The 25968-nt window shown below is 44.8% G+C and overlaps 1 protein-coding gene across 1 annotated transcript in view; it reads right to left on the minus strand.

The window, feature by feature from the left end:
* SCN11A (sodium voltage-gated channel alpha subunit 11) overlaps window positions 1-25760 on the minus strand; it is an 86675-nt gene extending 60915 nt beyond the window's left edge. Inside the window, exons 1-8 of the mRNA XM_047875156.1 lie at window positions 25724-25760; window positions 25307-25617; window positions 22091-22209; window positions 20005-20106; window positions 11715-11843; window positions 10312-10415; window positions 6307-6480; window positions 5298-5361 (exon numbers count right to left, since the gene is read on the minus strand). Of these exons, the coding sequence (XP_047731112.1) occupies window positions 5298-5361; window positions 6307-6480; window positions 10312-10415; window positions 11715-11843; window positions 20005-20106; window positions 22091-22209; window positions 25307-25579 (965 nt within the window). The 5' untranslated portion in view covers window positions 25580-25617; window positions 25724-25760. The remainder of the gene's footprint in view (window positions 1-5297; window positions 5362-6306; window positions 6481-10311; window positions 10416-11714; window positions 11844-20004; window positions 20107-22090; window positions 22210-25306; window positions 25618-25723) is intronic.
* Window positions 25761-25968: the final 208 nt, after the last annotated feature.

Here is a 25968-nt window from a genome sequence, read left to right on the forward strand (position 1 = left end):
TGCCCCAGCTGCCAAGCTTCCCAGCCCGCACCTTACTGTGGGCACTCACTGGCGCTTTTCAACTGGATTGATTAGTAAGTTCATATTAGCAGGTTTTTTCTTTTCATTAAACATGGAGTGCGGGGACGCAGTGAACAATTAGTGGTAATAAATATGAAATCTCCCTCTCTCCTCAGACCCTCAGTCCCACTTCCTAGAAGCAACAGCTTAACAGTGACTTCTATAGCTTTCCACAAGTTTTCTACAAAGAGAAGCACGTATGTACCCGTATACACCTTTTACGATACATTTATGGGAGCGTTCTTTGACCGCTCTCTTGCGCCTTGTTTTTTTTTTCATGGAACAAGATAGCACGGAGGCCTTTCCACACGACCATACAGGGAAATATCTCATTTCTTTCCGTGCCTTACAGCCCGATGATTTATTTAACTGCTGTGCGAATGGTGAAGATTTATGCTTCAGTTGTTAAGTCTTTTTGGGCTCACAAACATTCGGGTTCTACTTTACAAACAGTGGATATCGTGTACATGGGTCTTTGCCCACGTCATCAGAGCACACATCACTAAGTGCATCTATCAGATAATACTAAGGGTACATACTTTCTTCATTTTTGATAAGTACAGCATTTTGACCGAAGGAATACATGCGTACAGTTTAAAAGCCATGTGGTACCCAAAGCCTTGTAATTAAGACCTTTATCACCACTCTTGAACCACCATTTATTTACATACCCCAAAGTCAACAACTTTCAACTCGTTTATGTCCGTACCTCTAAAGATAATGTTTATGCCGATATCTCTCAATTTTAGTCCTTGGTGATTAAGTTGCTGCTGTGGTAGATGAGGGTTAGCTCCCCAATATCCTACCCCACTCCGTCACCACTTACATCCCTCTTTCCAGAAAAGTACCGCGGCCTTGGTTGACGGCTCTCCCCAGTCAGATCCATTTTTTGTTGGCTCTTGTGTGTTGCTTTTTCCAAGTTGTATTTCCTCATTTTTCTGGAACAAATCTCAAGTGGCTTCTTAAGAAGACTGGGTGATCTTTGCCTATGTGAGTATACTTTTATCCCGCCTTCACAGTTGATGGTTTGGTCAGAAGTAGAATTCTGGTTTGAAAATAATTTTTCCTCAGAAATATGAAGGCATCGTGCAGTGGTTATCCTGTGTCGCTGTTGAGAATTCTGATGTCATTTTGATTTTTGTTCCTTTGTGGGTAACCTTTTTCTCTTTATTTTAAGATCTTGACTCCTAAAGGTTCTGAAATGCCACAATAATGCCCTTGGCATGGCCTTTCTTCATTCACGGTGTTGGGCACTTTATGGGACATGGAGGGACAGAGAGACGTGCATCCTCAAGCTCAGGAAAATTCTTTGTATTGTTGCATTGCTAATTTTCTCCCTTTTGTTTTTTCTGTACTCTGTTTCAGAAATTTCTATTTAGTCGAAAGTTGGAATTTCTGGATTGATACTTATTCTCATATTTTCTGTCTCTGTTGTTGCTACTTTCTGGGGAGTATTTCCTCAACTTAATCTTTAAAAAAAATTTTTTTTAATGTATTTATTTGAGAGAGAGAGAGAGAGAGAGCGCACGCACATGTGCGCACAAATGGGGGAGGGGCACAAAGATACAGAGGATCTGAATCGGGCTCTGTGCTGACAGCAGAGAACCCAGTGTAGGGCTCAAACTCACAAACCATGGAATCATGACCTGAGCCAAAGTTGGATGCTTAACCGACTAAGCCACCCAGGTGCCCCTCCTCAACTTAATCTTTTAATTCTATTATTGAGTTTTTGGAATCATGTTACAAAAAAACCTTGTGTTCACTGTTCCCTTTTTAATGTTTATCTTAAAAATTTTAATATAATAATAAAATAAATAATAATTTAACAATTAAATAAATAATACTTAAAATTTTTAATGTTTATATTTATTTTTGAGACAGACAGAGCATTGACTGGGGGAGGGGCAGAGAGAGAGGGAGACACAGAATCGGAAGCAGGCTCCAGGCTCTGAGCTGTCAGGACAGAGCCCGACGCGGGGCCCGAACTCACACGAGACCACGCGAGATCACGCGACATCACGCGAGATCATGACCTGAGCCGAAGTCGGACGCTCAACCGACTGAGCCACCCAGACACCCCTGTTCCTTTTTCATAATGAGCTATTTTTGTTTTTATGTACACAATAGCTCTTTTAATTTCGCTGAGGACCCTATTTAAGGTTTTAAAAGTCCTTGTTGGTTCTCTCTAAACTGTTGTTTTGTCCACAGCTCTTATGGCCTGAATGTTTGGGTCCTCCTGAAATTTGTACCTTGCAGTTGTTATCTTCAGTGGGATACTGTTTGGAGGTGGGGCCTGTGGGTGGTGATTAGAGCAGGAGAGTGGAACCCTCATGATGGGATTCGTACCCTCAAAAAAGAGACCCCAGAGAGCTCTCTCACCCCCTTTCTGCCATGCAAGGACACAGCAGAGAAGACTGCCACCTACAATCTGGAAGAGACCCCCACTAGAACCCAACCAAGCTGGTGCCCTCATCTTGAACTTCCAGCCTCCAGAGCTATGAGAAATAAATTCCTGTTGTCGATAAGTCACTCCGTCTACTGTATTTTATTATAGCTGCCTGAACTATGACAACGATCATTTTTCCCATTTCTTTATGTCGGCCCCTTTATGCCAAAGGCTTTCTTCAGATACCTGGTAAGCCTGGGCTGTTCAGTCACATTTAATCAAAGGTCCTGACAAATTGATTGGGAGTTTGCTTGGTGGGCAGAATAGGACTCGGTGAGGGGTAGACTTGGCGTTAGGGTGACTCAGAAGGAAGACATCCATTGTGCCCCTTTCTCAGACCTCAGTGAAACCCTACTATTCAATTCACAAATTTTGCTCTTTCTGTCTCCTAAATGCCTTTGGAACTCGTCCATCCATTTCTCATCATCTCCACCGCACTGCTTCGTGACTCTCACCTGTATCAACGTAGTCTCCTAAGTGGCTGCCTCATCTACTCCATGCATCCATTCTCCATGTAGTAGCCACGGAGACCTTTATAAACCCCTAACCTGGTCAGGTCTTGTTTCCTTTGTGATCAAAGTAAAAATCCTTGGCACTGACGGGCTACCAGACCCTGCAGAGTTAGTTCCCGTCTCCTGCCCCTGTGCCCAACAAGCTGCTGGGTTTCTTCTTACTCCCCCTGACCACTTACCCTCAGGCGCAAAGCCTTCCCCGTTACTTTTCTACTGAATGGACTTGTTCACACTATCTCCTCACCTGCCAGAACCTCCTACTCATGCTTCAGAACCAGCCGGATGGTCTTCAGGGCACGAGGCAGCGAGGAAAGGCTGAAGACCAGGCCTGGGCCCTGGGCACATGGAGACCTGCCTAGGAAGGTGACCTGAGACCTGCCATCTCCTTGGAAACTACTGTGCTATGATCAATGCAGAAGATCATGTACTAAGAGTTGGTCTACCAAACACCTGGTGCACCTGGGTGGCTCAGTCGGTTGGGCATCCGACTTCGGCTCAGGTCACGATCTCGTGGTCCATGAGTTCAAGCCCCGATTGGGCTCTGTGCTGACAGCTCAGAGCCTGGAGCCTGTTTCAGATTCTGTGTCTCCCTCTCCCTCTGCCCCTACCCTGCTCACGCTCTGTCTCTCTGTCTCTGAGAAATGAATAAACCTTAAAAAAAAATTTTTTTTTAAAAAACAACGCCTGAGCTTTGAGACTACACCTAGACTAGAGAACTAAGACCGGCATACAAGGTTAGAGAGACGAAGACACAATAAAGACCATTTAGAAGCCAAGGCTGCGGTGTCTGTGGGTCCAGGTGGCCCAACCCCTCTTGGATTTTGCCCATAGTAACTGTACCTGCCTTGTGCGGGGTCAAGGAAGCACTGTACGTTACAGTGTCTGTCTCCTCATTAAACGAAAGCACTGTGTATGCAGTGTCCTGCCGGGGATCCTTTCAGAAAGCTCAAGAAACTTTGTATTAGATTAAAGCCTATGGCGTCTTGTGGGCTTGGCTGAGTCTGAACCTGTGACCGTCCCACGTGGTATTGCAGGATGCTTCTCTCGTGTTATAGACAGGGTTATATCCCCTGTTATTTCTCTCAGTATCCACACATCTCTCTTAAAACACTCATCATACTTCCAAAGAGTCAAACACATTTTCTCTCGTTCCTGCAAGAGGCCAGCTTCCAGAGGAATATGCTCCCTCGTTCGCACTTGGACTCTTTGGGCTTAGCACAGAGCTTGGCATGCTGCTGGCCTTTGATACTTATCTGTTACTGGGGCGCAAATTTAGCCTATTTTGTGAGAAGGATTTGCGTATTATCTTAATTTGAAATATGCTCATTAGGGGCGCCTGGGTGGCTTGGTCGGTTGGGCGTCCGACTTCGGCTCAGGTCATGATCTCACGGCCTGTGAGTTCGAGCCCCGCATCGGGCTCTGTGCTGACCGCTCAGAGCCTGCAGCCTGTTTCAGATTCTGTGTCTCCCTCTCTCTCTGCCCCTCCCCTGTTCATGCTCTGTCTCTCTCTGTCTCAAAAATAAATAAACGTTGAAATATGCTCATTAAATCACCCTGAATTGAATTTCTCACCACAAGAGAGCACTGAGACCCTGGAAGAAAGAAGGGTATCCCCAAAGGGCCAGAGGGCTACGAGCGGCCTGTGAACACACATAAAACCGTGTATGAAATTAGAGGCTTTGGTGATCAACACGTGAGCACCTGAGAAAGACGTTCGGATAGCCTTGCATCAGGACCACGCCATTGAACGGCAAATAAGGATTCCATGAGGCTCTCAGTCATAACATTCTTCCTAACCTTTGAAAGTCCTGAATACTCACTCCATAAAGTCAAAATACTACATTCTCAGTAGGTTTCTTCAGCTACTAATTCAACCTAACTTTGGGGAGGAAGGGAAGCTGCTGTAAACACTTGGAAATAATTATTATATTATTTTTTTAAATCATGTTACCTTACTTTTTTATTATTTTTAAGCTATATGAAATTAATTGAATTATATTAAATTCATGTTCACATGAATATATCAATTGCAGTAAGCTTAGTGTTTTATGATTAATTTTAAAAATAATTGATTTTATTTTTATTAATTACAGTGGTGAGTTGTTAATAACTTAATAGTGCATGTCGAAACTTGCGTAGATGCGTGCAATAATCGGTACTGTTTGTCAACTGCCATCACTGCCTCCACGAGTCATTAGATGAAGACCGTTTGCAACATCACCCTGAAAGGTCCACAAGTGATCTGCTTGGGAGTAAAAAGGAGAGTGTGAACCTCTTACCTTTCACCCATCCAGCTGCCACATATTCTGAATTCAGTGGAATCTTTCTTTTCAAAGCAATGGTCTGAAGAGGAAAGAATCATAAATTCAGATTTAAAAGCAAAGCCTGAAAGGAAAGACAACAGCCAATGTGCCAGGTTTGCTTGAAACCCATGGTTTGGAATCCTCTAAAATTATCAAAGTGGGCAGCCAGAGAAGAAGCAGACAGTAAGCCCTCAGGAAGGAGCAAGAGAAAAGGAGGGAAAGGAAGAAGGAAGAAGGATGAGGAGGAAGCAGGGACACCACCATGCCCCCCTGGCCTCTCGGTGCATAAAACTGAACCAGAGACCAGGCCCTGGGGGAAGCTGGACACAGACTCAACCCACGAGAAGTTAAATAAACCAAGACAGACACGGAAACGGGGTAGCCATGTGAGATCCAGGACATGTGGAATTGCTGGAGGGTCGACCTCAGTGTGGAGAGGGTGCTGCAGAAAAAGAAGTGGTATCGGGGCTCCTGGGTGCCTTAGTCGGTTGAGTGTCTGACTTTGGCTCAGCTCTTGGTCTCACGGTTTGTGAGACCCACAGTGGTCTCTGTGCAGACAGCTCAGAGCCTGGAGCCTGCTTCAGATTCTGTGTCTCCTCTCTCTACCCTCCCCTGCTCATGCTCAGTCTCTCTCTCTCTCTCCCTCCCTCCCTCCCTCTCCCTCTCCTTCTCCCTCTCTCTCTCTCTCTTTCTTAAATTAAAAAAAAAAAATAAAGCAAAACATGACACAGGGTGGACAGATCCACAGGGGAAGGGATGGGAGCTGACACCACTTGTATGGATATGGCTTCAGGCTTTGCCTTCTCCATGGAAACCCAAAGAATGAGGCAGTTCTCTAAGAAGCGCATCTGCCCATGTGAGACCCCTGGAAGGATGAAATCATCCTTCCTGCTAAGACTCTGGAACGTAGATCTGTAGATAGCATGAATGGTGAGAATAAAAGTTAACCATGCACGGACCAAGGTGTGGAAGGTAGAATATTTACCGTCAAGGTTATCCATATCCTTACAGTCCTTCCTGACACATCTCTGGTTCAGATTTTCCTTAAAGAGCTGCTGACCTACCAGGGCGAAGATGCTGAGGCAAAAGAGAGTCAGGATCATCACGTCAACAAGCTTCTTCACAGAGCGCAGCAAGGCCCCAACGATGACCTTCAGACCTGGGGAGGAAAAGGACCAGGGTGGGAAGAAGCCCCCACTCACGTCTACAGCAGACACAGGCGAAGGGCATGGAGCGAATGTCCAAGGCCTCGGGTGTCACCTGACTGCCGGCTGGGACTGTAAACTAGCCTGGCCCAGGATTCTGCTGCCACGGGTTCTGGTTCTAGCTCTGCCAGAGCAGTTCCGTGCCACTGGGTGGACGCCGGTCTAGGGCTCAGCCTCTTCCTCCCGCCCTGTGTCTGTGACGGGGTTGCTCCGCAGGGCAAGTTAGAAGACCGAACAGAAACATCCCATATAGGCAACTTGATTACAGTTGTGCAGACAACGCACAGCTGGGGGTCACGTGCAGCATTAAGGCCACAGTGAGGCCAGCCTCGAGGAGGACACAGAGCTGTATTTAACATGCAGTGGTCACTACCAACCACAAGCTCTGCAAGGTGCCATGAGACCTCGCTAAGTCAGGGGGCAGGGAGCTAGAAGGAGGAGCTCTTTCTGGACTCAGATAATGAGAATATTCTAGGGAGGGGGGAACTCAGATTACTACTCCTAATAGGGGTTTTTTGAATTCAAGAAATATTTACTAAACACCTACTGTGTCCACGGCAAATGTTTAAAATCAGCTTTCTGGGGAGGGGAGAGGGGGTGTATGTGCAGGGAAATTCCCATCTGCAGCGTTTACAGCCTTCCTTGTTTGCAGAATCGTGTAGCAGATCCCTCTTCTCCCTCCGTACAGCCCTCCCATCCAGCTGGTTTCAGGCTACACAGCACGACGTCCCTGGATGCGGAGCTGGAAAAGGACGTGCACGTTCTCCTGCTGCGGAGCCAGAACAAGTCAGCCCCAGCACATGACTGAGCCAGGGGCCCCGCTGTCCACACAGGTGGAGAGATAAACAACCAGACAGGACTTACAGTGTGTGGGATGGCACCAAGTGACAAAGTTTCCAGTGATCAGTGTAAACCACGACGGGTAGACTTGAGAACAGAAAGTGCCACCTGACAGGAGGCCAACGCGGCAGCAAATGACTTTCCCACAGAGTGCAGTGCCGCATAAGGAGGAGGCTTCCGGCCAAGCTGGGACATTCACTGTGTCCCCAGCGGCAGCCAAACAAGTGGACGCTTCAACCTTACCTAAGCCCGACTCTCACCTATAACAACGTGTTTGAGTCTTCTCCAAAGCCAGAAGATTTGGCTGAAAGACGGCTGGGACGCCTGAATAATTTTTACAAAGTTCCTTAAAGGATCATACCTCACGCCCTTACTTCCAGAAAGTATCCAGGGATCTCATGTGTTTCATGGGTCAAAACAGAGACTATGGTCACCCGTGTAGAGATGAAGAAGGAAACTCTGCAGCTGCTAAGTGACTGCCTGATGTATATTTCACCCATAGGAAACACAAGGCACTGAGCCCCTCACTTAACTTGGGAAACCAAGGCCGACCTTGCAAAAGAGGAAGAAAAGGAGAGGGGCAAATCCTACATAAACTGTCCTTGACTGCCAGTTTACCATTACGCGGCTGTTTTTCTGAGGTTTCAAAAAATAACCAACCCACTGCCTCTTTTTGAAAGGATCCAAATTGCCTAGCGTTTTGGTCGGGGAGCTAAGCATTGATAGAAGAGACTAGAAGGGAAGGGAAGAAGAAGGGGCAAGGGAAGGACTGCAGAGAGGGAAAATTTTTTAGTGAAGAGGGTTTACAGTTAATGATGACTCCATCTGGCCAGTCACTCGGGCCAAGAACCTTGACTCACTCCTCCACACCACCTGATCCTAGAGCACAACCGTCTCCCCTCTTGGATTATGACAGTGGCCTCTTGTGCCTCTGTTTGAGTTCTCTGAGAAGCAGACACTCTGGAATGAGAACTGCATGGGATGTGTTGGGTGACATGCCCGTGAAGAAAAAGGGGAAGAGAGCACAGCTGGCAGGGAGAGCCTCGGGCTGTGACACAGCGCTGACAGCTGGGAAAGGAGAGTGGGAAGGAAGCAGGAGTGGACAAGAAGAGAGCCACTGTGAGAGAGTCGCAACCTGGCTGCTGAGGAGCCCCTGAACTAACGTCTCCCACTAGAGGGGGCCCATGTCCTTCAGCAATGGGCCTGCCCTAGGCCCCCTGACATGCAGGGAAAGCACGATCTTGGCGTGGACACGGATGCAGTGGTGAATCCAGAGACGTGGCAGCTGGGATCATTATTCAGCCATGCTGCCCGCAGCAGATCTGAGTGACACATTTCCATGGCGACCACCATGTCTCCTATCTGATTTCCCTGCTTCTGCCTTTCCTTCCCTTCACTCTATTCTCCATGCAACAGCCAGAGCAGTCCATTTAAAGCCTGTCAGATTAGATGAATGGACAAATAAGACGTGGTAAATGTAAATACACACACACACACACACACACACACACACATATATACAATGGAATATTACTCAGCCATAAAAAAGGACAAGAGTGTGCCATTTGCAACAACATGGATAGACCTAGACGCTCAGTGAAATAAGTCAGATGGAGACAGGCAAAGACCGCATGATTTCACTGACATGTGGAATCTCAAAAACAAAATAAATGAACAAACAAAACAAAATGGAAACTCACAGATACAGAGAATCGACTGGTGGTTGCCAGAGAGGGGGAAGAAGGAGGATGGGCAGAAGAAGGGGAGTGGGAGGTACAGGCTTCCAGTTTTGTAATGAGTAATCCGTGCAGAAGAAAGGCACAAAATAGGGAATAGAGGAGCCCCCGGGTGGCTGAGTTGGTTGAGCATCCAGCTTTTGATTTTGTCTCAGGTCGTGGTCTCACGGTTCATAAGACGGAGGCCCGCGTTAGGCTCTGCCCTGACAGTGGGGAGTCTGCTTGGGATTCTCTCTCTCTCTCTCTCTCTCTCTCTCTCTCTCTCTCTGCCCCTCCCCTGCTTGCACTCTCTCTCCCTCTCAAAATAAATAAACATTTAAAGAAAAGAATAAGGAATATAGTCCATGGTATTGTAAGAGTGCCGTATGGCGACAGATCGTAGCTACGCTTGCGGCGAGCACAGCATAGTTTATAGAGCTGTTGAATCACTATATGGTGCACCTGAAACGAACGTATCATGGTGTGTTGGCCAACTTCCATAAAAACAAAACAAAACAAAAGCCTTGTCAGGTCATGTGACTCCTCTGCCCAAAGTCTCCCATTTATCTCACAGCAAAACCCAAGTCCTCCTAGTGCTTACATACCTCCCCACCTTCGCTAGGGTGGTCCCCCTCCACCACCTGGCCCCTCACTCCGTCTGCTCGGCCCATCTGTATCCTTTCTATTCCTCAGTCTCAGCACTCCTAGCTCTTGCCTGTGCTCAGGACACTCCTTCCCATGCACCCGCTTGCGGGACTCTCTTTCGCTGCCTTCAAATCCACTCCCGTATGCCCCCCCCCCCCCGCAATGACACCTATCCTGATCACTTTATTGAAAACCACATCCTGTTTCCCTGAACCCACGGCTTCCAGTAGCCCTCCTGTTGTTTACTTTTCCTTTTTATTTTTCCATGGCACATAGCACTTTCTAACAGGGCAGGTAATTACCTATTTATTATAGTTATTGCTCAGTATCTGTCTCCCTACTCCCACTCAGAATGTAGGCCCTCTGAGGGCAGGGACCTCTGTGTGTTCACTCACTGATATACCCCAAGTAGTTAGCACAGTGTCTAGACATATGAGGTGCTCAAAGCCACATTTGTTGAATGATCAAATAAATGAGGAAAGTAGAATTTGTTTGGTCTTGGTTTATACGTCATCTTGAGAAACGTTTAACATACAAGAACATTCCTCCCACTAAAAGGCAATGCTGGAAGTCAGACTGACTTACCTGAAACCACCGAAATCGCTTTCAAAGCTCTGAACACCCGGAAGGTACGTAGGGACGACAGACTGATGCCACTGGCCCTGATACTTGGTGAGTATGATACAAACCTAGAAGACAAAGCACAGGGAAAGCCTGGGCCTACTCAGTCCTGCAGCTGCACTATGTATCTCCACGCAGGCCACAAATAAATGTGCCCTCAGCTCTCTGTCCACCAAGGTGAAATCTGGGGCCTCACCTTCTTGGCCCCACCTCCATCTCGGGGTCTGTAGTATCATTCTCCATAGCTGTGGGCCACAGATTGCACGGGAGGCTGTTCTCAGCTAATTTTTATATTTGGACATAGATTAAGATCCCTTGGAATAGCCCATGCAGTCGTGGCTACAGCTACCGATAAGAGAAATCAATCAAAACATGTATTGACTGACTACCGGGTTCCAGGCCCAGTGCATTTACGTAAGGTCTCACTACGTGGCCAAGCCCAGAAGGAACCCAGGCAATCTGACTCTTGAGCTCTCACCACTGCACTACGCCACCTTTCAATAGCCAAGATCACCCAACCGTGGAATTTCAAATGTAAAACTTGGGAATTAATAGCATCTACCTCAAAGGGCTTTTGCAAATACTAAACAGGAAAGCATAAGCAAAGTGCTTACGACGATGGCTGGCACAAATTAAGTAATGTTAGGTTACTATTATTGTGCCAGTGATGGGCCATTGCTTTTCTTGTTCTTCATTTTGCCGACCCTGTGTCATCATTCAGATGCCAAACTGATGCCCTTCCCTCCGGGAAGAACTTCAATCCTCACCTCATGTCATATACAATATACACACAATAATTAACTCAAAAGGGGCCATGGACTTAAACATAAAGGCCAAATCTAGAAAACTTCTAGAGGAAAATGAGGAAAACTCCTTGAGAGCTTGCAGTAGCCAAAGATTTTCCAGATTCTGTGGTTCCTCCTACACGTTCTGACAGCCCAATACATGCCCAGCTCCTGTCCCAGCACTCACCCTACCAGATTGCAATGGTTGTTAATTTTCCCTCTTCCCATCTGGACTGTGAGCTTCAAGAGGGTGAGAACCATGTCTGTTTGTTTTGTTTTGTTTTCATTATCACAACCCTTGTCTCTTGCACAGAACTTGGCCCATCATAGGCCACTGTTTGGGGAGTGAATGGCTGGAGGAAGGAGAGCATGAATGTGGCCTAGAAATGGATTCACGTGTGGAGGCCTCTGGCCAATTGGCTGCATGATGCTGTTCAGGGCCAACCCACGCTGCACTCAGAGCTCTAGGCATTATTAGGACATGCTTAGCTACTCACATGGACCCACAGAGACCCCTGGTGGAAGCCAAGGAGCTTCTTTCCCACCCCAAGTCTCCTCAATAAACATCTTTGACATTCTTACGCTGTTGTAATGACAATGGAGTCCAGCCAGTTCCATGGATCTCGAAGAAAAGAAAACTCATCCAGAACAAAACCTCTTGCCAATATTTTTATCAAAGCTTCAAAAATATAAATCCCAGTGAAGACATACCTGCAAAGTAAATCATTCAGAACAAGGAGGAATATGGTAAGTGATGTGAAAAGCTGAGAGGCCATCTGTCTTATCTGGCCTTTATGTGGTTTTTTTACATTTCAGTGTGACGTTTAGCATTCTGATTTTCAGTAAACCCGAGTTCAGAGTGGCAAGCATCGTAAGCAAGTTCTAGTAGTCAGAATTTCTAAGCAACAGGCCCACAGATAAAGTTGTAAGCTGCTGTTCAGTGCTTAGTTCCATGGCCACATTCGTGAGAGTTGTTTTAGCAACCTGGGGCCTTGGGACGGGGGTTGTCACTGCTACTTTGCCATCACTATTCTAGAATTGTCACTTTGATGTACAGAAGGGGATGATGGCAAAGAAACAAGGAGAATAAACGAAAAGGTTAAAAGCTGGATCTTTCCATAGCCCATGTTCATGGATCAGAAGACTTAATACAGTTAGGATGTTTGTACCACTCAAAGTGATCTACAGATTCAGTACAATCTCTATCAAAATCCCAATGACATTCTTTGCAAACATAAAAACATCCATCCTGGAATTCATATTTCAGGACCCCAAATTTCAAGGGACCTTGAAAAGCCAAAATTATCTTGAAAAACTTGGAGGTCTCAGATTTTCTTATATCAAAACCTATCACAAAGCTAAACTAATCAAAACAGTGTGGTACCTGTATAAACACAGACATATAGAACACTGGAATAGAGCAGAGAGCCCAGAAATAAGCCCTAACATATAGGGTCATATGATTTTCCACAAAGATGCCAAGACTATTCCATGGAAAAAGGACAGCCTTTCAGCAAATAACGCTGGGAAAGCTCAGTACCCACATGCAAAAAAATGAAGTTGGACCCCTACCTTACGCCATGTATAAAAATTAACTCAAAATATCCAAATAGCTAAGTGCAAGGGCCGAAACTATAAAACTTCAAGAAGAAAATATTTGTAAATCATATTACTGATGAGAGGTTAATATCTAGAAAATACAAAGAACTCCCACAACTTAACAACCAAAAAAATCACACCATACACAAAAACAAACTTAAAATGTCTTAAAGATTTAAAGGCAAGAACCAAACCATAAAATTCCTAGATAAAAACTTGGGCGGTAAGCTTTCTGACACTGGTCTCAGGAATATTTTTTTGGTTCTGTCTCCCCAGACAAGGATAACAAAAGCAAAAATAAACAAACGGAGCTACATCAAAGTAAAAAGCTTTTGCACAGCCAAGGAAACATCAACAAAATGAAAAGGTAACCTACTAGGGGTGCCTGGGTGGCTCAGAATAAACGAAAAGGTTACAAGCTGGATCTTTCCATAGCCCATGTTCGTGGATCAGAAGACTTAATACGGTTAAGATGTTTGTACCACTCAAAGTGATCTACAGATTCAGTACAATTTCTATCAAAATCCCAATGACATTCTTCGACTCAATGACAACTTCGGCTCAGGTCATGATCTCGCAGTTCACGAGTTTGAGCCCCTCACGCCAGTGTTTGGCTCTGGGCTGACAGCTCAGAGCCTGGAGCCTGCTTGGGATTCTGCATCTCCCTTTCTCTGCTCCACCCTACTTGTGCTCTATCTGTCTGTCTGTGTCTCTCTCTCTCTCTCTCTCTTTCTCTCAGAAATAAATATTAAAAAAAATTGAAAAGGCAACCTACTAAATGGGAGAAGATTTGCAAATGATATATCACATGGGGGTTAACATCCAAAATATATTAAAAAAAAAAAACTCATACAGCTCAGTATCAAGTGAACAAATAATCTGATTAAAAATGGGCAGAAGACCTGAATAGACACACGGATTGCCAACAGGAATGTGAAAAGACATTCAACATCACTAATCATGAAGAAAATGCAAATCAGGACCACAGTGAGATATTACCTCACACCTGTCGCAGTGAATATTATCAAAAAGCCAAGAAAGAAACAAGTGCTGGCAGGGACGCAGCAAAGGAACCCTTGCGCACTGTTAATGGGAATGGAAATTGGTGCAGCCACTGTGGAAAACAATATGGAGGTTCCTTCAAAAATTAAAAATGGAGGGGCGCCTGGGTGGCGCAGTCGGTTAAGCGTCCGACTTCAGCCAGGTCACGATCTCGCGGTCCGTGAGTTCGAGCCCCGCGTCGGGCTCTGGGCTGATGGCTCAGAGCCTGGAGCCTGTTTCCGATTCTGTGTCTCCCTCTCTCTCTGCCCCTCCCCCGTTCATGCTCTGTCTCTCTCTGTCCCAAAAATAAATAAACATTGAAAAAAAAAAATTAAAAATGGAAGTACCATATGATCCAGTAATTCCACTTCTGAGTGTTTATCCAAGGAAAGTGAAAACACGAATTTGAAAAGGTACACATATTGCCATGTTCATTGTAACATTACTTACAATAGCCAACATATGGAAGGAATCTAAGTATCCATCAATGGATAAATGGGTAAAGAAAATGTGGCGTATGTACACAATGGAATATTATTCCACCCTAAAAAAGAATGAAATCTTGCCCTTCATGAAAACAAAGATAGACTAGAGGGTATCATGCTAAGTAAAATCAGACACAGAAAGACAGATACTGTATGATTTCACGTCTATGTAGAAACTAGAGAGCGAAACAAAACAAAACAGACTTCTAGACACGGAGAGCAAACTGATGGTTGCCAGAGGGGAGGGGGTTGGGAGATGGATGAAATAGGTGAAGGGGATTAAGAAGTACAATCTTTCAGTTATAAGATAAATAAGACATGAGGATGTAATGTACACCATGGGGACTACAGTCAATAACACTGTAGAACTTTGTATGGTGACTAGACTTATGGTGATCATTCCATAATGTATATAAACTTTGAATCACTATACACCTGAAACTAATACAGTATTGATGTCATTACATCTCCATAAGAAGATTTTAATTAAAAAACTAAATTTAAAAAGAAACAGCACAAATCAAGTAACCTAATTTAAAAATGGCTAAATGACTTGAATTAGACGTTTCTCCAAAGATGACATCCAGATGGCCAACCAAGCACACGACAAGATGCTCAATACCACTAATCATCAGGGAAATGTATACCAAAACCACAGTGAAATATCACCTCATACCCATTAGGATGGCTGCTTTCAAAAAAAAAAAAAGCCTCAGAACATAACAAGTGTTGGTAAGGATGCAGAAAAACAGAAACTCTCGTGCAGTACTGTAAAATGATGCAAACAGCCATGGAGAACACTACGAAGGCTCTTCAAAAGAATTAAAAATAGAATTACCATGTGATCCAGCAATCCCACTTGTGGGCATTCACACAGAAGAACTGAAGCAAGACTTCAAAGAAATAATTGTACATGCACGTTCACAGCAGCATTATTCACAATAGCCGAGAGTTGGAAACAACCCTTAATGTCCACTGATGGATAAACAGATCAATGGGGTACATACCAAAAAATATTATTCAGCCTTAAAAAGGAAGGAAACCCTGACCCAGGCTACAACGTGGATGAACCTTGAAGTCATCCTGCTAAGGGAAATAAACCAGGTGCAAAAAGATAAATACTGTATTATTCCACGTAAGTGAGGCGCCTAGAGCAGTCAAATACATAGCAACCAAAGGTAGAATGGTGGTTGCCAGGGACTGGGGGGGAGTTAGTGTTTAATAGGCACAGAGTTTCAGTTTTGCAAAATGAAAAGAGTTCTGGAGCCGGATGGTGATAATTGGTTGCACAACTATGTGACTGTACTTAATACCACTCAAAAGTGGTTAACGTGGTACATTTTATGTAATGTGTATTTTACCACAATTAAAACAGTCTGTCAAAAATGCTGGGTCTGTCCGTGCGCACGTGGGCACACGCACACAAACGGGTTCCACTTTGGGGACAGAAACGATCAATTCAAACAATCTGTTGGTTCACAGTGAAAGAAATGGACCTTTTCTGGTAGAACATCCAACCACTGTCAGCCCACAAAGCTAAAGAGCTAAGATCTTGGAAACTTGAAAAATCCAAAGTAGCCAAATCCAAGGGCAGAAATGGTTATGAGCTGCTCTCTGCTTCAGCCTTTTTTTTTTCTAAGCTGATCACCTTTTAGGTGACAAAAGAACACAGCAGATTAATTCATGTCTGCCCTGAAATACCGTTTAAAAAAACCAGGCATAATTTACAAAGTTAAGGGTATTTTGGGAAAAGCTGTAATTGCAGATTTGTGGGATTTTGCAAATCTCCATCTAGGTCTCAGGCAAATGAGACAGCAGCCCTTGACTGCCATTTCTACCTAACCACCTGGTCTCCCACCTCCCACTCGCAGCCGAAGCCTGGCCAATAGAGGGACAGGCAGACCAACCATGATATCTGATATGGAGTACAGCCATGCCCACCACAAGGAACAGGGCTTGGGAGCTCCGTGACAGAGAGATCCCAACCCACCAGGCAAATGAGGCCCTCTGGAGCGTGTCACTGTCAGGTCAAGCATGGTTAGGGTATCCAATCAGGGCCATGGGTGGTGTCCAGGTAGGTTAAGAGAACACCATCGCCTGATCCTAGGGCACTTTGGCATTCATTCTCTGAGAGCTATAGACCTGGAATCAATTTCCCATTTAAAAGTTTTCTAACCAAAGGACACTGACAAAATTAGAGAAACTCTCCCCCCATGGGCCTAATAACCCAGTCACATGCCTTCTTTTGTAAAAACATTTTCAACCTCCTCCTCCCACCCTCACTTTCATGCATCCATTGTCAGTACAGATGCCACCAGGAGACAGCAGCAGCTTCCCTACAGCCTAGACAAGGGTTTTTTCATATCTTTGCCTTATGGGTCTTTTAGTAGTGAAAATGACCTTTGAGCAGATTAGCATCCAATTGGGCCACTGTTTCCATTAATAGGAAAAAGAAGACTCATTGCATCTCACTACTAGAAGAGCCGAGCAGGCTCAGCTACACTTTGACTACAAAGGCTTCCAGAGACACTGCAGTAAATAATGAGCAACTCCTCCACCCTCAATTAGCTCCTCACATGGAATAGCCAACTATCTAAAGGGGAGACCATTTTCCCCAGTGATATTGCCCAGGATCACTTCTATTCTCAGCAGTATCCATGCCCCTTGCTTCAAGGCATAGCCCCAAGCTCACTGTCCTTAACTAGACCCAAGTCCCACTTAACGACAGAGAAGGAGCAATCACTAAAAAGTAATGCAAAGAAGTAAATCTAAAAGAAAAACAGTAGAGATTTAAAATGAAATACTAAATATACCTGATTAACAAAAAAGAAGGTAGGAATGGAAGAACAATAGAAGAGGAAAGGAACAAAAAACAGATGAGAGCAACAGAAAACCAATAGAAAAACAGCAGACCTGAATTTAAGCATATTCATAATTACATTAAATGCAAATGAAATAAATATACCATCAAAAGGCAGAGATTAGAAAATAGACTGCATAAAAAACAAAAACCAACTATGTGCTCTTTACAAGAGATACACTTTAAATACAAAAACACAAATGGGTTGAGAGTAAAAGGATGGAAAAAGATATACCATGCAAACAATGAGCCTAAGAAAACTGGAGTAGCTGTATTAACCTCAGACAAAACAAATACTAAAAGGAATATTACTAAAGATAAAGAAGGGCATTTCATGCTGATAAAAGAATGCATACATCAGAAAGATATAATAACCATAAATCTGTATGTGCCTAATAATAGTGCTGCAAAAATATATAAAGCAAAATTTGCCAAAAATGAAGGGATAATAGACAAACTCACAATCATAGATGGAGCTTTCAAGCTTCTCCTCAGTAATTCATAGAAGTACTAATTGAAATGGCAAAAGGATAAAATATATAAATGCCACTATCAACCACCTTAACCTAATAGGACTATTTACAGACAATCATATCAAACTGCAGAATCCACATTTTTTCATGTACACATGAAACATTCCCCATAGAGCCATAAAATAAGTTTCTCCTAATTTCAAAAGATTGAAAACTTACAGAGTATATTCTTTCCACAGAATTAAATTGGAAATCATTAACAATAAGGCAACTAGAAAAATATAAAATATTTGGAAAAAAACACACTTCTAAATAACACATGGGACAAAGAAGTAATCATAAGAAGAAGTAGGGAATGTTTACCCAAAAGGTAATAAAAACACAACATATCAACATTTGTGGGATGAAGCTTTCTTTAGCAGTGCGTAGTGGAAATTTATAGCTTTATACAATCGTACAAGAAAAGAAGAATGGTCTAAAACCAACTATTTAAGTTTCTACCTTAAGAAGCTAGAAATAGAAGAGCAAATTAAGGATGAAATTAATAAAGACTTTGAAACCCTCATATATTGCAGGAATGTAAAACAGTTCAGCCACTTTGGAGAAGTTTGGCCATTTCTTACAAAGTTACTCACTCATATACTTCACATATGTCACAGCAATTCCACTCCTACGTATTTATCCAAGGGAAATGCAAACATATATCTACAAAAAGACTTTTACTTACCTACTTAATTAATTCAATTTTTAGAGAGAGAAAAAGAAAGAGCATGAGCAGGGTAGAGGGCAGAGGAAGAGACAGCATCTTAAGCAGGTTCCTCACCCAGCACAGAGCCCAACATGGGGCTCTGTCTCACGACCCTGGGATCATGACCTGACCCCAAATCAAGAGTCAGATGCTCAACTGACTCAGTCACCCAGGTGATCCCCATAAACAGACTTTTATACAGAAATGTTCTTAGCAGCTTTATTCATAATGGCCCAAAACTAGAAACAACCCACATGTCCATCAACAGGTGAATGGGAAAACAAATTGTGATATGCTCATACAAAGGAATACAACTCAACACCAAGGAGGGGAAAAGCTAGTGATACAAACAACAGCACGGGTGCATCTCAAAACATGCTAAGTGGAAGAAGCCAGATAGGAAAATATGGTATCATATACATTATATGAGCCCATTTATATTAAATTCTAGAAAAGGCAATACTGGTCTAGAGTGACAGAAGGCAGATCAGTATTTGTCTGGGGTTGCGAGTGGGGGTCAAGGGATTGACTGCCAAGTGGAAATTTTAGAGTGTCTGGAATGTTCTGTACGTTCTGTATGTTGACTGTGATGGTTTCTGTCACACAGTTAAATATGGGATAAAAATATGTGAATAAAATAAGTGATTTCTTATTATTCTCTCAATTATTCAATATATTCCTGAAAGACTAAAGCAGCAAATATGTTCAATTAGAAAAACTAGGACAACATTCTCTTTGATAAGAGAATACTTATCAAAATATAGAACTTTCTAAGTTGAAAAATTAACTTGCCTTACTGGGTAGCCAACTAAAAATTACGAAAAGTTAATATTTTAATTATAGGAAGAACTCACTCCAACTCGCCAGGGAAAAAGCAAAAATGATACATGGGAAATGGAAATGTTGTTAACTCTATAAGTTAACAACTATCCCAAACCTTTTGGAAAACATTTTGTCCCCATATGTTTTTCAAGCATTGAAATGTACTTTTGATCTAGTAAACCCATTTCTAAGACTCTACCCTAAGAAAAGTAATCATTTTTGAAAAGTAGCTTTAGGGGCACCTGGGTGGCTCAGTCGGTTAAGCGTCCGACTTTGGCTCAGGTCACGATCTCGCGGTCCGTGGGTTCGAGCCCCGCATCGGGCTCTGTGCTGACAGCTCAGAGCCTGGAGCCTGTTTCAGATTCTGTGTCTCCCTCTTTCTCTGACCCTCCCCTGTTCATGCTCTCTCTCTGTCTCAAAAATAAATAAATGTTAAAAAAAAAAAGAAAAGAAAAGTAGCTTTATGCAAAAAAGATGCTTGTTGCAGTGATATTTATAGGAGTAAGATACTAGAACGGTTAAGTAAATTATGGTTTATTCACCTGATAGAATGTTATATTACCATAAAAGCAGATTCCTATAAAGCCTCTACAAACACAAAGAAAACCTCTTAAAAGCTAGACATAAAAGTTGTAAGTGTGCTGCTTATTATTTTTGAGGTCTTTAAAAATAATCGTTAAAAATATGTGTACCAAACTAAAAGGGACCCTTCCGACATTTGCACTGGGAAGTTGGGATCATGGGTGACTTTGTCTTTCTCTGTAGAGCTGAACTCTGATCTAATCACAGGTCGTTTAGGCGTATTTGTTCCAAACCTTAGGTTGGATGAGCGCAGGACACTTACTCGGCGTTGTCGGTATATATGTTGCTGTTGTCCTTCCCACAGGCGGTGGCCATGAACACGCAGTTGATGATGACGGTGCAGATGATGAACATGCTGAACAATGTAACTGCTGTCTGTTAAGGCAGGTACACTTCAGGGTGGCCCGGGTCATCCGTCACAGTGGAGGCTGCGGCCTACCTCCAGGCCCCATTGGCCGCAGGTGCAACCTGTCTGCGGACGGCGCGTGTTGGCGGGCAACTGCCCACACCTGTCCCCTCCCCTGAAGAACTGTCCTCAGCCAAAAGGCAGCCCCTTCACCTGGAGGGCTACAACTCCCTCCCTCATGTCTGACTGACTGAGACGTAGAGAAAAGCTGGCCCTCGCTTCCAGGTGGGCTTCCTCTGCGACGTAATCGGTGCTCTAGAGCTCCTGGTGGACTCCAGCTGATGTGGGCTCAGCTGAGACCCCATCCTTGTTTGCTCCTCTTTCTCTCCATCATTTAGTATTCAATAATTAAATAATAAAGATGGGGGCGGGGGGCGCCTGGGTGGCTCAGTCGGTTCGGTGTCCGACTTCGGCTCCGGTCATGATCTCGCGGCTCGTGGGTTTGAGCCCCACGTCAGGCTCTGTGCTGACAGCTCGGGGCCTGGAGCCTGCTTCGGATTCTGGGTCTCCCCTTCTCTCTGCCCCTCCCCTGCTCATGCTCTGTCTCTCTCTGTCTCTCAATAATAAATAAACGTTAAAAAATTTAAAAAATAATAATAATATTAAAGATGGGGATTAAATAAGAATCCCCGGGGCGCCTGGGTGGCGCAGTCGGTTAAGCGTCCGACTTCAGCCAGGTCACGATCTCGCGGTCCGTGAGTTCAAGCCCCGCATCGGGCTCTGGGCTGATGGCTCCGAGCCTGGAGCCTGTTTCCGATTCTGTGTCTCCCTCTCTCTCTCTGCCCCTCCCCCGTTCATGCTCTGTCTCTCTCTGTCCCAAAAATAAATAAAACGTTGAAAAAAAAATTAAAAAAAAATTTTTTTTTAAATAAATAAATAAATAAATAAGAATCCCCATCTCAGATTCTGCTTCTAGGGAAGCCAACCTGATCAGTTATTCCTTCCCATCCCCCCAGTACTTCAATACATGTACCAGTCCATGTCTTTCTGACCTCCCCCAGTCTAAAACTGCCTGGCATCTTCCACCACCCCCTGCACACAGCAGGAATGCTCAATAATCCCCTCCTATCTTTATCCTTAAGACTGAGGTTGCAAACTCAAAGCCTTAAGAGTCTCGGGAGTCCTTTAAATGGGTAAAATGGGCCACAAATAGGGGTGGACAGGTGGTGAAGCAGAGCTTGCATGGCCCCTCTAAAACAGGCAGTGGTTCCTCACTACACAGATTTTTGCCAGCTAGGACGATAGGCTGAGCCTTGAGAGAGGTTCCGTTTTTCAAAAGAAGCCAGAAATCTGGACTTTCCACATTACAGAGTGTTTCCATAAAGCTTTAAATTCTGTCTAGGTCCGGGGCGCCTGGGTGGCTCAGTCGGTTAAGCGTCCGACTTCAGCTCAGGTCACGATCTCGCGGTCCGTGAGTTCGAGCCCCGCGTCGGGCTCTGGGCTGATGGCTCTGTGTCTCCCTCTCTCTCTGCCCCTCCCCCGTTCATGCTCTCTGTCTGTCTCAAAAATTAGATAAAACGTTAAAAAAAAATTAAAATAAAAATAAATTCTGTCTAGGTCCAACACAACACCGTTAGCAGGTAAATACAGAGCACGGGTAGATGGTTTGCCACCTTTGTCTGGGCCCCAACTTAGATGTTCCTTTCTCCGGGAAGTCCCCCTGGATGCCTCCAAAGCACAGCGGTGCCTCTCCACACTACCGCTCCCAAACTGCCCACCCCACTGAAGAAATTGCCTGCCTTTTGGCCCGTCTCCTTCTGAGGCCACAGGATCCCAGGGCAGGGCCAAGCCTTGTTCACACGCAGTAAAAGCACAGCCCCCGCCATGCAGCCGCAGGCACTCTGCCATTATTGGTTCCAAGAATCAGCTACTTCCCCTCAGTCTGGGGCTCTGGCACTTTTCACATGACTTGGACTTGGCGGAAGATGCAACGAAAGGATATGAATGGACTGAGATCCTAATGGCTAAACTTCGGATTGGATTGAAAGGCCCAAATATGAACAAGGCACGATTGGCACTGAAGCGATAGATGGTCCTCTTTTTGTTCAACACCATAAACGTCTGCGAAGACAAGCAAACAAATGCCACAAGAATTACATGCAGTGACGGAACAATATTTATCGCGAGTTAGTTCATTCAGAGGAAATTCAGTGGGACCGCGGACTGAGGCGTGGCTTGGCTTATTATGATCATGACAGTTTCTGATTGGGCTACTGTCATCCTCTAGCCTGAGGCACTTTCCAACCAGCCCACGCTGTGACTCTGGACACCAGCAAAACCCTTCGTCTTGTATCTCCGACTAGAGAGATAAGAACTAGGAGGGAACTTGAAGAGATGGGGAGTAGTATTGAACATTCACATTCAGCAGATTATTTTAAATTATTTTGATTACAAATAAGAGCTTCGTAACAAAGGTTAGAACAGTCAGGGATCCGGGGAGTCTGTGTTGCTGTACCTGAGCAGTTCTACGCGAGATAGTCTGCCGATCAATTCCAACCTTGAGGATCTTCAACAGAAAAAGTCATCAAGCTTCCCAGACTTGCTCTCCCATTCTCCCCACTGATGTATGAGCAAATCTTCCTCCGGTTCCCAACTAGGGGGGTAGGCCCTACGGAAGGCGTCTGGAAATACATGTGGGTGTTTTTGGCTGTTTGTCACAACGACTGGAGGCTCTACTGGTCTTTAGTGGGTAGGTCTAGGGATGCCGAACCCCGGACAGATCTGCTAAGTGGTACACTGTCCCATCCAAAATGCCCACTGGCTCCACTGAAGACAACACCAGACGTGTGCCCAATTCTTCCTGGGACCTAGGAATGAGGCAGTGCCTGCAGAAGAACCCATCACTCACAGGGTCTCACATCAACCCCCCGAAACCTCCTTCTTTCCATTTAGCTATAATCTGGCTGTCCCCTTACATGTCCCCAAGGCTGTTGGTTACAAAAGCCTTCACAGAATGAGGGTCATTCCTGTTTCCCCATGTCTCTGCTCCTTTCAGATCTGCAAAAGTACTACTTGGCATGTAATCCAGTATGTTCTTATACAGGAAAGACAGGCCTTGTCGCCAAGGCCTAATATAGCAGGGTGGGTGCTGCCTTGGCTGAGGTACCAGAACTTCAGCCACTGCCAACCATCAACCTCCCTTTGCTGAGTTGCTGGAACTTACTTGTCTGCTGGCCATCTGGCGGCAGGAAAAAATGGGGCAGGATATTTTCTGTTGCCTCCATAACAAAAGGAAATGGGCCACAGGCTTCTTTGAAAGCTATGAGCTCAGGAGCCCAAGACCCACTTTAGGGATTCTGGGCCCTTCCTTCGGCTAGAAAGACAATTTTAGGGCAGAGAGCAAACCCCTCCTTGAGGCAGGTCACCCCAGATTAATAGGTGGCATGATATGGCTCTGTCTCTGTGCCCCTTGATATTTTATTAATGCCATCTCTCACTGCTTTAAATATTTCAGCTAATGGTGTATTTAACTATACTCACCAGGGTTTAAATTATTAAAATGATAGGTACCCGCTCCTTCTGTCTTCTTGCTGACATATCTCCACCCCTTTCTCTGTAGCTCTTCAAAATGGAAGTTTCAAAAGACAGGAAGTGGCCTTAGACTATCAAAAGAGCCCTTGGGTTTAGGGCCCAGCTTCATCCCTTACTGGTTGCTTGGCCTGTCATAATCCACTTCCCCATCCAGTCTTTGGATTCTCATTTATGAGGTGGAGGGCTAACTATTACATATACCTCACATGACTGCTGAGAATACCAGCCATGCAGGGTCATGGGTGTGCAGAGCTCTAAAAAAGTATCGTGTCTTCTAATTTAAAGGGAGAGCCCAAGCTGAGAAGAGATAGATAGTCCTAGAACATTCAGCCAGGCTGGAACAGAACCTGTCCTCCCAGGACTGTCTGCAGCATACCAAGCTGCCACCTGCTCCAGCCTTGAAGCAGAAGACCTCCAGAAATCAATTCGCATTTAACAACTCTGCCTCCAAGAAGCCCCTGGGATTCTGGGGCATAAGAAGAAGGAGAAATATTGGGGTGTTTTCGTTCCTTCATCTCTCTTCTTCTTTCTTGTCTTTCCCACTCACACCCCACTTTCCTCTATACACACAGTTCCCATTTGGTCTGGTAACCCTAAGTCTGTCCCAATGCAAGGTAACATACCAGGCAATATTTCTCTGGAGAGATCGATTTCTCATGGTTGCCAGCAGAGAATGGTCTCAGCATCCCATATTTCTAGGACTTCTACCCAGACTTCCTTCCTCTCTGCCCTCAGTCTGGTGAGGTGGGTTTTCCATTCGCTGCTGGATCACACAATGGGATTATTATGGCAAGGTCTTCTGAGCTTTTCCGGATGGTCTGCAGAGGACCGTCCTCACTGTCCCAGGCTTCCAAGCAGCCATCAGAGGAGCCCAGAGCTCACATTTCCTCACTTAGGAGCCCCTTTAAAGAACTTTTACTAGAATTTCCCTGCAACAACTATATTCAGGTAGGTTAAATAGCAAGCCTATCACATATCGGCATGGGATTTATGCAAAATCTCCACCTGCCCACTTGATTACCATATTCTTGAACATCACTTATTGAACTTCTATTATGCATCACGTTGGTGTACGGTTCCAACCTCCAGAATTCTCATTTAATAGCCTAAAAAGCCTATAGCTGGGGAGTTTTTCAAGGAAAACTTATTACTGAATTGGACGTTCCTGGACAGTGATATTCATCTCTCATATCAGTACAATGCTTTACAGTTTATAAGTGCTTCCATGGCCTGTCCATGTTGTAGGAAGCATGCTTTATTCCCATTTTACAGATTAGAAGAGTGAGGATTAGGGATTTATCCAAAGTCAAAAAGCCAGTCACTTAAATGGCCTCCACCTAATTTTTCTGACTGCTAGTCCAGTCCTCTTTCCTGACACCATTTATGTTTTCTCCGTTTTCCTTTTAACTTTCCTGCTGCCCCCTGGACCTTCTCTTCTTCGCCAAGACATGCATTACAGAGAGAAGATGAAGACTGAAAGAGGGTCTCAGGACTATGGAGGCAATGACAAGTGGTGATAGCAAAGGAGGACAGACACCCCTGCAAACCCCAAGATCAATGTTTGGAGGTTCTTGTGACACCGGTTATAACTGCATGGCTAGAACACCCCAGAGCCCCATCCAACTACCTTATGATTTCTGTAGAACGGGTCCAAGTCTTCCAGGGGCCTTGCTATCAGCTCATGGGGAATGTTGCCATAGAGTTTGGGCAACTTCCTGGAGACCTTTAGGTCAAGCTGAGGCCGAGGCTGGGGTTCTGCTGGTGTCTGGTCTTTGCACTTCTTTTTCTCCTTTTGGATGGCAATCCGCTTCTCAATTGTAGCCAGGGTGTCTGAAGTGAAGGGACGGAAATTTCGTTCATCTGGAAAGATCACTGGGTAGCACCTGTCATCCATTTTCATCCTCGGGACAGAGATAAGCAGCAGATCCTCAGAGAGCTCTGGAAGATAGAAATCACACAGCCTGCCCTGGAATTCTGCTCCTTAGGGGGGTGATGTCATGGGGAGCTATAAGATTGGGTGAGGTAAGGGGGCTTGGGAGCTCACTGATTGTGGGGCAGGCCAGCAGAGGTGACCACCATTGTGGATACAGCAGGAATTCTGGGCGCAGGGAAGACCAAAGCAGGTCATCATTCCTGGAGGACCTAGATATAAGTGGAAAGTTAAGTTCAGGAACAGTGGGCAGAAGAAGCCCAGTCTCTAAAATTGAGACCCAAGCATTGAGCAACACAGTAAGACTGAACCAGCTAAACTACTGAAATGGGGCCTGCAGATGGTGACTAAGTGGCCAT

The sequence above is a fragment of the Prionailurus viverrinus genome, chromosome C2 (assembly GCF_022837055.1).
Source record: "Prionailurus viverrinus isolate Anna chromosome C2, UM_Priviv_1.0, whole genome shotgun sequence".
NCBI lineage: Eukaryota > Metazoa > Chordata > Mammalia > Carnivora > Felidae > Prionailurus > Prionailurus viverrinus.